The sequence below is a fragment of the Electrophorus electricus genome, chromosome 17 (genome assembly GCF_041902795.1).
Source record: "Electrophorus electricus isolate QZ-2024a chromosome 17, ASM4190279v1, whole genome shotgun sequence".
Taxonomy (NCBI): Eukaryota; Metazoa; Chordata; class Actinopteri; order Gymnotiformes; family Gymnotidae; genus Electrophorus; species Electrophorus electricus.
Genome location: NC_137513.1, coordinates 6,754,096 through 6,766,530, shown reverse-complemented (window position 1 = coordinate 6,766,530; position 12,435 = coordinate 6,754,096). Strand labels below are relative to the sequence as shown.

Sequence of the window (12,435 nt, the reverse complement as noted above, 5' to 3'; positions counted from 1 at the left end):
CACTAAAATGCTACCCCTTATCTCAGTGAGGTAATTGTCCACTTAGGGAAACTTCGTTTTGTCAAACATGCTTGATAACTCTGGATATAACTTTTATTTAACTTGTATTACGGTGAATAAATGTACAATACAATAACCACTACAATAATAATGTGTGATCGTTTAATTTTAAAGTCAAGTTTTCTGCTGCGACTTTCAAAGTGACTGAATAACAATGCTATTGTCTGTGTAATTCGATTACTGTGATAAAAAAAAATTCTTTACATTTTTATAAAATCTTTACAGAATTTTAGAAACTGTTCTCTTATTTCTTTTGTCCTTACTCCATAAATAATTGGGTTAAAACAGCTTGGTAAAAGTAAGTACAATGTACTCAGAAAGATTCGGCTTGCAGAAGAGAACTCATTTCTTATTCTGTATGACAAAAAAGCAATCAAAACACATGACAAACTAACCGTTATGACAATTATATGTGTAACACAAGTGTTAATAGCCTTTAAATGAGATTTTCCAGATTTCAAGACTGAAGCAAATATGATTATGTAAGATGCAGTAATGAAAACAAAATCTGCAGTTGGTATTAGAAAAACCGTTGCAAGTCCTACTAAGCTGTTAATAGAAATATCTCCACATGCCAGCTGAACCAATGCCATATGCTCGCAAAAACAGTGATTTATTTCATTTGTCTCACAGAAAGACAATTTTGCAGCCAAACAGACAATTGTTGTAATTAAAGTTATATTTCTAATAAGTGGCACTGTGACAAATTTAAGAAAGCTACGGATTTCCATATGTTTGTGATAATAAAGAGGTCTACATATAGCAAACAATCGATCCACCGCCATCCACAACAGAAGAGTAGACTGAAATGTACCAACATAATGAACACAAAACATTTGTATTAAACAGCCTGTAAGAGAAATCCCATTCCAGGTAAATAAAAAGCTAAACAGCATATTTGGTACAACAAATATTGGCAAACACAAGTCAACAACAGCCAAAAGGCCTATTAGTATATACATAGGAGAGTGCAGGGTCCTCTGAGATATAATTAAATATATAAGAATGGAGTTTGAGACAGTAGATAATAAAAACATAAGGAAATATGGGATGAAAAGAAGAGGTCTCCATTCCCCCAAAGTATAGAAACCACTGAATTTGAAAGTTGTGAAATAAATATTTCCTGCAGTATGATTCTGCATTCTAATTAATGCATTCTAGTCAGGCACAAAACCATGTAGTTGTTTTAATGTATTAATCGTCAAAACAAGTATAGCACTATGAGATTTGGTAATTCGCTGCTGCCACTAGTCACAGATTATGATGGATTTAAACTATTCTTACTTTTTAAGTACTAAATACATTTGGATATCTAGTTCAATAGTAGGGAAAATATATTTTCAATCCTACAGCTACACTATTCTCATATACAGCAGCTTTTAAACATATAGCTTGATTTATATTCAATCTTTATGATGGTAATGCTACCCCAACATCCAAAACAGTCATTGCTGACTTAAGAATTGATACAAATTCTCAATACTTCAAACAATAATTTGGTAATTACTATTTGGTAGAATTAGAAAGAAAGTATATTTATCATTTCTAGCAATCCTAAATGTAATTGCTTAAGTACAAATGATTTGCATTAAAACTATAATTTTCACAAAAATACATATACGTGCACTCAGAATGTGAAAATGATCAAGGCATACATTTTGTCTTTAGAACATAGATATACACCTGTACAATGCATATCCTAACCTGATAACATCTTGACATTTCTCTGCCTCTATATATATCCTGTTGCGTTCTCATGAGGTTATCTTCTATTCCTACAGGCTTCTGAAGAAGTAGTCCGAGATTAATATGGGAGAGTCAGTGTAAAAGGGGTGTTTGAGATAAGGTTAGGTATCTTTTATTTAAATTATCTATTTATTATGTCCCAGTGGCATGCTGTCATTCATCCTTCAGTTTTTATGAATTATTAGAAATTCTAAATAAACATGAGTCTCCCCAGGATTCTAACACTGGAGTGCACGTGGACACATATAACCCTTAAGACCTTAAAAATACAGTATGTTAGTATTTCAAAGCTGTGAATGCCCCAGTGAAGGTAGGAAAATTAAAAATATAAAATGAGCACTTGCCTAAATCTGTTTATGATTTTGTCCTCAATTTGAGGAAGCAGATTTGTGTGACTGGGCCTCAAGCTAGTCCTGACTATAGGACAATTGAAATGGTAGTGGGCATTGTAATGGTATGACCAGTATTGCTGAAATTGCTGGGGGGGGGGGGGTTCTATTTTCCTTATTACAGTATCCCAAAAATTTCAAATTTGCTGACATCTGACTAAATCTGGAAAGCCTTGGAAAAGTCCAACAGAACTAGAATATGTGTCATTGTGGAAAATATTCTTCTTTTGTAGTGGTTTCATTTTAGTTGATAGGAGCTGCCTTTTGTGTGGAATGTGGAGTGTGGAATGAACCTGTGAACTATGTTGAGGAACTGCACTTCCTTGATGGATTGTGGTTCAGTAAAGTTTTTTGCCATGTCCATCTTGCTTGGTATGGTGAAGATACCTTCTGAGGAGATGACCTAAAAACTACAAGACTTCCACAGCAGGTTAAACATTTAGCATTCCATTTTTGGCACTGGATGTTACAGTTTTAAAATGCTGAATGTTGCATGAATATTGTAAATTGTAGAGACATACAAAGATATACATAGTATTTAATCAACAGGATCGGTTCTTTCAAATAATATAAAACTTGTTTTATTTAACTTAACTGATTGCAACGGCCTGAGTGCCGCAGGGCAAGGAGCAGGAGGCACAAATGTCTCTTGATGAAGACAGACATATATCTACATGATGTGCAGAACACACAAGGGGCACATCTGCCCTGGGTCCAGACTTGGCCCACACGTCCACTTGGTATCTTCTAGGCATTTGCAAAGTACCCATAACCTCTCCAAATACAAGTCATTATATATCCAGAGTGTGCAAGATTTATTTGTGATAGTACAGACAAATGTAAGTCCATTTCACAATAATATTTCTTCAAGGAAATGATTACCTTATCCAAAATCTAAAAACATACCCAAAACATTTCCAACAATACATATTGTTCTTCAAATTCTTCTAGAGGAAACAGTTCATAAATGGTAAAAACATGTCCATACCAGTGCCAAATAGCCAGAACAACTTCTGCCTGTGTGGGATTCCTGTGGCTACCCAACATCAGCCAGCTCCATGCACAACACCTCTCAGAACCTCTCTGGGTGAGGGACTTCCACAACCTTGCCAGTGACATCTCCTTTTGGATGATGAAATTGTTCATCAACACAATATCAGTAAGGTGGAGAAACAGCTTCACATAGCAATGCTTGGTATTCTGCATCACAGATAAATATTTTATAACAGCATCCTCTCATTAACTTGTTGTACACCCTCACAAGTTTTGGTACAGGGACTCATTGTGGACCAGGTGCCACTTCTAACCCGACACTACTCAGATTGCCTGCTATAAGCTTTGTGGACAGTGGAGTACATTGTGACATGTCATGTGTTCCTCCACTTTGCAAACAGCAATGGGCCATCCCTGATCTGTGACATGGCACCACGGTCTACTTTTCTTGGCAGGGCAACTGATATAAACCAGCAAACTGGTATATAATTTGTCAATATACACCATGTACACTCTGCCCAGAGAAGGCACATGGATCAGACTGACAACAGCATCGAAGCTTAGGCCATTTCTTAATGGTTTCCTGACCAACTTCTCACAGACACTGAAGTTATGTGTAGCCTTTGGAGCTGTCAGCCAGGACAAAGAGCTTGTACTTTCACTTGTTGGGCTTGTCCTTCATATATTGCTTCATCATAATCCTCATCTTGGTGGCCACCATGCATTCATCTATAGAGATGCTCTGGTCTGGCTTGAGTAGGCCCTGCAGGCAGTCAGGATCTGTCCCTGGAGTGGCTCCAGGCAGAAGAGATCATCATATTTAGTCTGACCTCAAAGCTGATAATTTATGGCATCTACTGCTGGGTCACTCATGCAGGTATGCACTGATGGACTCATACCAGCTCCCAGCCATGACAGACACAGGAACTGGGTTGCTGTACAAATGGTCCTTCCTCCACAGGTCTTAAATTAAAAAATTTAAATTTAAATTAAAAAAATTTTATCAACTGCACAAAATTGAGTCACAAACATGTGCTTTGAAATGTTACAGTTATGCATGAACATTAGTGTCTTGTAGTGCTTTCAGTAGGCATCTTATCACATGTCCAAAAACCAGTTTGGCTGGACTAAAACCAGTCGACTTTTGTGCTACATCTCTTTTGGCAAACAATATGAGGGGAATTCAATCCTTCTCATCTCAATCCAAATTTTCAGCATCTTGATTGTTTCATGGAAGCATTCGAGACTACCGTGTGACTCTGGGTTGTAAGCACTCACCAACTGATGTTTCATGTTAAAGGCTAAGCACCAGCTAATATGAAAATGTCAAATACATAAATAAAGTGAAAGCTAAGTTTCTAACTTGCGATAATCAATAATTATAAAAGATTTTTTAAAGAACTCAAGGAATATGGCTTAAAAAATAGTTATTTTACCTTGCTGTTTTCAGAATCTGTCATAAACATCACCCATGTGTGTCACGGAACGTTCCCCTCCCAATTGTGAGTGCCACGAGTGTCATCAATGTTTTGTGTCATTAAATGTCTCACAAAATCGAAGGAGTTGCAGCCGTTACACTCGGGCAGCCGTTACAATGTGACATAGATGGGGAACAACAACTCAAGAAAATGAATTGTAGGTGATGCAACATGATAAAAAAAAAGTATGTGGTCTTTAGCTGCAATAATTCAATGTACAATGGGACCCATAAAGATCCCATAATATCAACAACAACAAAAAATTGATAAAATTTGTCAACTTTAAAAGGGCACATTGGAAGGGACCATCAGCTTACTCTGTTATCTGTAGTGCTTTACCACAACTATGGGATGTGGAAAGCCAGGCTCACATGTCGACGGGATCTTAAGACTGCTGCTTTTCCAACAATATGGGCATGTAAAGAAACAAGAGGTGTTCAAGAGACTCTGTGTAAATGGAAGTAAACAAGTGCAAGTGCAATTACTTCACCCATTTTAGTTGACAATAGCTAGCCTTGATAGCTAGCTAAGTTAGTAGCTAACTGACTGGTTAACCTTGGTGCCATACTAGGCTAAAACTACTCCACGTAGTTGTTTTACAGAGATTTATGACTATAGTATAGTATAGTATGAATGTGAATTTGATGTAGATCACTTTTACAACAATAATGATAACTGAACATTTGCATTTAGCCAGCTAGCTAGTGTTAATAGCTCAGTGTGAAGTTTCTAATGTTTGTTATTCAGCTAGCTAGGTACATTTCCCATGATCCAATACCTTTCCAAACACTTGAGTGGTTAACACTTTATCAATTTATTTAAGGTTTTTTCAATGTATAAAGTTAGCACCAGAAATTCACCTAAGTCAGCCACACAGAAGAGAAGGTAATGATGATGCATACATTTTAGGGATAGACACATATGATTAACCTACCAAAAACACATAATAGACCACTAAAGCAAATGCATTAGCTATCTTAGCTAAGACATTGGTTATTAGCCAGTAGCTCTCTAGCTAATCAAATGCCTCTGCTATAAATAATTGTTAATAGACAAGATTTTAGCAATACTTTTAGCAATACTTATGAGAAAGATTTTAAGCCATAACAGATGGGAACAGTTCTATCCCATTTATTTGACATCAGCATTTAGTCTGCGTATTTCTAAATGAAAAGCAGGTGTTCTTACAAGCAATATAAAGTGCATAACTATACATAGGGAATGTATATATGAACATTTTCCATCAAGAGATACATTAAGTGTGACTTAGATAGAAAGACAGAAGAGCAAAGAAAGAAAAAGATAGACAGCATTATTATTACACAACTATTATAACTGTTCTAATATTAATAGTTCAAATAACCTTCCACTTTATTATACTTGAGATGAGGAGGCAATCAATGAATAGTAGAAGTATAAAGGTTAATATGCAAAAACAACTATAATATGTTTAATACGTAGGTATAATAATTTAATGAATAACTGAAATAACAAGATATAAACGTCAGCATCAATTTACACAGAGGGAGTATCATAACGCTAGTTCAGCGCTAGTTAGATTTTAATTAAGTGTATTTGGACTGTTATGTGTATCACACTGTCTGGTGTTGGGCCATACGTGGTTAAGGCCCTTCATATGGAAAATATTAATATCCAGTAGTCCTTCAAGAATATGGATTTTTAATTAGTCTGCATGTGTCCTTGCAGAAGTGATAAACTTTCTTACATAGTGGCTTTGAAGACCTGATAAAAGTTTCTGATGTTGATAACAGAGCCCTCCCAGGATGGATGTTATGAGTTTTCCTAGGGTGAGGGTCCAGTCAAGCAGGAGAACAAAGGCTGGTTTCCGAATGTATCTTGATAAGGAGATCTTCCAAGAGAGGTGTTGTGAGTTACCTCAAGGCTGATTGCAGTCGCAAGAGTGGATGCTACAGTCCCTACTACACAACTATGTAATGTAAGGTTCAAATCAGAATCACCTTGCGGAACCTAATAACAGCACACATCAATGTAGGCAAATAGCTGTGTGTAGTCATTTTTACATTTTACATTTTACGTTTTTTTGGTATTTATCAGACACTCTTATCCAGAGTGACTTATAAAAGTGCTTTACACATGGAATGGTTCATATGTTCATGGTAAGGGTCAGTTATGATGCAGTCAAAGGACTCATTCTGACTTACCCTGAATGGGTAAGAGAGGGGCATGTCTGGTTAAAGTTTCCCCACCAGCTGGCATGTGTGACATTTGCAACAATAAAGTGTAAAACCAGACCTTACCGAAGACCAAAAGAAATACCTGAGTAGATGCTGTAGTGTCTTATGAATTCCAAGGTGACCGCAACAAGGGTAGACCATGAGCCAATGACAATACCTGGGATCTGAGTGGCAGAGGAACAACAATCTTATACAAATCTTCTAACTAGACTAACTAGAGAGGAGGAAGGTGACTATTTTCTTATTAACACATCATCCTCCAGAAATTAAGTACAGAGGTTGTCTGAGATAACATCCTTGGCAGCCTGAGAACAGTGTACTAGAGTAGGGTCTGGCTTGTGAGCAGCAGAGAGCTGCATTCTATTTACAGATGCAGTAGGCTTCCTGACTTCTCTACTGGCAGTCAAGCATTAAGGAAAGGATTATCCTAAGATAAAAATGAGTGTTAATTTGATCATGTAAATTAACTTTTTCCTCTTGGAAAAGTCAGTCTAAGCGCTATCTGTGGTAGTGGAAATTGCCTCGTAAATCACTTCAAGGAGAAGACACAATTTATTCCTGGCTAGGTCATTACCCAGTAAGAGTAAAACACTGACAGGTGGCAAATTTGAGTGCACAACCAATCTAACAAGGCCCTTGAAATCAGGAGTTTCTAATATTTACTGTGTGCAAAGGCACATGAGCTACACCAAGCTCTATTCCCTGAATTAAAATGTCACTGCCGCAATAGCTCTTGTCTGAGGGTGGAAAAACATTGTAAGAGATTATGCAGCACCAATGTCTCTTAAAATCTCTATGGGCTGTTTATCAGAATCACTATAAGACACAAATCCAGAGAAAACAAAAGGCTTAAACAAGAGTTCTATTTTGGGCTGTACCAGACATTTCAGATCAACGGGACTACTAACTAATACTATCCTACTAATCTTCAAAGCACTCCATGGTCCTCATATATTGCTAACTTACTCCACCTGTACATTCAATCTTGCTCATTAAGGTCCTCTGATCGTTTAATGTTGCAGAACCTTCCCTCTGGAACTCCCTTTCTACACCTATTCACTCCTGTTTCTCTCTCTTGCTACCTTTAAAACTCAGCTCAAAACCTAGTTCTTCCATTTACCATGTTGTAAAGTGACCTTGGAAGTGACCTTGGGTTTTTGTGAAAGGTGCTATATAAATCTAACATTATTATTATTATTATTATTATTATTATTATTATTATTATTATTATTACTACTACTACTGAAAGCAGTGACAGTAGTAATTTTCCACTCGTTCTTATGCTTTAATGTACACATAGCTGGCAATTTGTAAAAACATAGGACTCTGAGTCACTACTAGGTGTCTGAGCAATAAGAGATGTTGAAGAGGGAGCTTTTGCATACAGGAGTGCTAAAGTACTAAAAACAGGGTCAACACCAATTCATCAGATATGACAGTCGTGCTAATTTAGGCTAATTTAGTGTTGTGGTTATGCACTCAAACACTAGAAAATAAGCATCCACTTAATTTTTCTCTAATAAAGGGTAGCGGCCAACATCGAAATCATGTCTGATGCTGTTTGGTGTGTTGGTCAGGACAGAGGAGTACATACAGAGAGGTCAGGGTGACAGGCATATCCCAGAGTAGGGTGTGGACAGCCCGAGGCACAACATCAACATCCTCATCCCACTCTGGCAGTATCCCCTCTGCCACAATTTGCTCCTCCTTTCCAGCAACCCCAGACCCATTACCATTTGCAAACTATTAATATTTGCATAGATTGATAGATGATGCCATAGCCCATGTCCTGTACACCAAACTGTCTCATAAAGACAAAGGGCATGGGAATAACATTATAATGCTGTTTATGGAGTATAGTTCAGCCTTCAATACAACTTGATACAACTACCAAGCTATCCACTTCACAGTCTGTTCTCTCTCTGCAGTCCAGCAAATGTTATCGCAGCGTGAAAGTAAGGCCTGAACAGCTCGGGAGGAGCTATATGTTTCTGAAATGAGACAAATGGCTGTTTAAGACTCTTAATACACATACTCTTTTTTACTACACATACTCTGTAGTTTTAAGAACCTATCTATTGTCAGTTTATGTACATAATCTGTTATAATAAATTTAATTTTTACTTTAGCTCTATAATCCATTCATAAGTTTTTTTATTGCAAACACTGTAGGTTTACTAATATACTGTATGTAACTGCTCTCTAAATTGTACTTTCACAGTTTTTGGATACACAGACAGGCATTTCACAAAGTCTTACAAAGTCTTACAAAGTCATACATTTCTATGTATGTGACAAATAAATTTGAAAATTGTAATTGTAATGAGGTATCAGTCAATTCAGTTTTGATGTACCATGCAATTAAAAGATAAATAACATTAATAATTAATATAAATAAGTAAATCAGTTACCTGCTCCTTCAAACAGAACCTTTGGATTGTGTAATATGGATCAAGCAATCCAAGATTTGTACTTTTCTATGGAGGTTATTCACATGCATAAACATTTAAATCATTTTTATTACTGCCACAATTTGGATAATGAGTATACTTAGGAACATAGCCATTTTAATTGGCATTGTTATTATTTGTAGACCCTAGAAAAACAATAAAAGTACAACAGATGCAAAGGGCTTTGTATTTTATTCAGCGTGTAAATCCTGAGTGGTAGTTATTTTCTCAAGGCAATGGGCACAATAAACAGTGCCAGACAATAATTTCTCTCACAAGGTGTGGATGTTGTAGCTACAAAGCTTAACTGAAATCAACAAAGAACATACTAAAATGAAAGAAAAGAAAAGAATAGAAAAGAAAAGTACAACATAAATACAAAGCAGTAGCAGTCTTTATGGCACGAGCGCTGTTCTTAAAGAAACAGCGATTCCTTTATTTACACTGCTTAGTTCCTTAATCTCCTGGTTACATATATAACTTGTTTTTGTTGTTGTTGGTTTTTGGTAAAGCAATATTTACACAACCTGCTTTAATGATAAAATTATGAAATAAGAAATTACATAATTCAGTAATATATACAAAAATTATATTCTTGGTTACAAATGTTATGTGCTGTGACTTGATTAATACCATCACCACCAATTAGGAAACTCTGAGTCAAATAATGTTTTTGTACAACATAAGCAGGTGTTATATTCAGCCAGGTATTTATAACCCCCACTGATTTACACTTCTAATGCATTCAGAATACTCAGTTTCAATTATTACTTATATACATATATCTTGATCTACTCAGCAAACATGGAAGAGCACATCCATTATGTCAGGGCAGTGATGACAAGTACATTGGAACACAAGGTTCCATCTAACAATTGTGTCCTTTCTAAGCTACACCTTATCATCTGATACAATAGTAATAACATACGTGAAAATAACTACATAAAAAATCAAATACAATAAAAAATGCAAATACACATTGTTTTATTATACTTTAAGTAAACTTATCCAACAAAGTCCAACCATAGAGTCCACCCAGAGTCCAACAAATAAGTTTTATTTAGATACAGCCCAGTATGTTTTAGATTTCTAATGCATTTAGAATACTTCATTGCAATTAATAAATTATTTCACATCACATTGTTTTAGAAGAATCATTGATACATTTTGATCTAATGTCACAGAGGTAAGACCTTCATATGTTTTATTAATTTCAGAAAGTGAAGTCTTATTTCTTTTGTTCTCAGCCCATAAATAATTGGGTTGCAGCAGCTTGGAAAAAGTAAATACATTGTGCTCAGAAAAACACGGCTCCCTGGAGAAATATTATTGTTTATTCTATATAACATAAAAGAAAATAAGGCAAAAATTAAAGTAAATGTGATAACAATTATATGAGTAATACAAGTATTCATAGCCTTCAAGTGTGCCTTGCCAGATTTTAGAACAGAAATGAATATTATTATGTAAGACAGAGCAATTAAAACAAAATCTACAGTTGGTACAAGGAAAGCAGTTAAAAGTCCTACCAAATTATTTATAGAAATGTCTCCACACGCCAGCTGAACCAATGCCATATGCTCACAAAAACAATGATCTATCACATTTGTTGAACAGTATGATAACCTTCCAGCCAGACAGACTACTGTACTAATTAAGACTCCATTTCTGATTAATGGCACTATGATGATCTTTAAAAAGTTAGAAAACTCCATATGCTTTTGGTAAAAAAGTGGTCTGCATATAGCAAAATAACGATCCAGTGCCATACACAACAATAAAGTAGACTGACATGTCCCAGAATAATGAATGCAGAACATTTGGATCAAACAGCCCACTAGAGAAATAGCACTGAAGTCAAATAAAAAGATAAGCAGCAAATGTGGGACAAAAATAAATGGTGAACATAAATCCACAAGTGCCATGAGACCAATAAGTACAAACATAGGCGAATGCAGAGCCCGGTGAGATATTATCACATATAGTATAGTGGAGTTTCCAATAATAGACAACAAAAACATCAGAAAATATGGAATGAATAACATAGGTCTCCATTCTCCCAAAGTATGAAAGCCATTGAGTTTGAAATCTGTAAAAGAAAAGTTTGATACAAAATCCTGCATGCTGTTCAGCCTTTTCATACAGCTGACATTCCACACAAGTGTCAGATTCAGTATTTATCACAGTACTTACACAGTACTTATGAAAGTTTATTTCATTTGATTTATTACCTATCCATTTTCCAATAGCATGTCATAACACAAACGTTTATAAATTATAGGTTCATGATAAATTCACAGTATAATCACCTTAAATGCAAAATATGCTTCTAATTATTCTCATAACATAGAAACTTCAAATTGTTCAAACATCCATGATATATACCACACTACAAAGCTTTAAATAACTTAGCACATCACACTTTTGTAACACCCTTCTAACACAGATTTAAAAAAAACAAAATTAAATACAATAAAATTACAAATACAGCAAGATTGTACATAAGCTCTGATCAATGAAAACTTTCATTGACAGTAGCACACAGAACATGTTTTCCTAAACTTCATGCTTAATTCAAGCTTATTCTAGGGTGATTGGTGCTTAATATAACCTGTTGTATTCATATGGGGCTTAATGTCCACCCATATTTGCAATACACCAAACAGTGATGAATTGCTACATTTCATGATTATGTATGCAATCAAAAAGGGTTTCTCAGGATATTTTTAGGTGATGTTAGTTTAGGCATTTTACCTTTACTATCTGTCCATGGTGTGATAATTATTTATTTATTTTCACCCTTCATTATAACAATAAAAAAAGATGAAAAAGCTGGTCAGGGCTGTTTGTATTTTTGTTGTAAATGAGATTCTATGTATAACAATAGCTTTTTATCAGGCCAGTTGTAACAAGACAGAATGAGAGAGAAGCTTGCGGATAAGATCAGTTTGAGACATTACTAGAAAAAGGGCAATCTGAGCATGTAGTCACAAAACAGGTGAGGGTCAAAGCCAGAAGGAGAGGATTATCAAACTAAAGGGACATCAGTAGAATAGAGCAGGACAGAGTGCACATCATAAACCAGTAAGACAAAAACACAGCA

At 35.6% G+C, this 12,435-nt stretch overlaps 2 protein-coding genes across 2 annotated transcripts; both read right to left on the bottom strand.

The window, feature by feature from the left end:
- Positions 1-41: 41 nt before the first annotated feature.
- On the bottom strand, positions 42-1,735 carry LOC113574683 (olfactory receptor 52K1-like). Its single transcript, XM_027005782.3, has one exon. The coding sequence runs from the start codon at positions 1,200-1,202 to the stop codon at positions 261-263; it is 942 nt and encodes a 313-aa protein (XP_026861583.2). The 5' UTR covers positions 1,203-1,735; the 3' UTR covers positions 42-260.
- Positions 1,736-10,495: 8,760 nt separating this feature from the next.
- Positions 10,496-11,848, bottom strand: LOC113574681 (olfactory receptor 52K1-like). Its single transcript, XM_027005781.3, has one exon. The coding sequence runs from the start codon at positions 11,471-11,473 to the stop codon at positions 10,511-10,513; it is 963 nt and encodes a 320-aa protein (XP_026861582.3). The 5' UTR covers positions 11,474-11,848; the 3' UTR covers positions 10,496-10,510.
- Between the last annotated feature and the right edge of the window lie 587 nt (positions 11,849-12,435).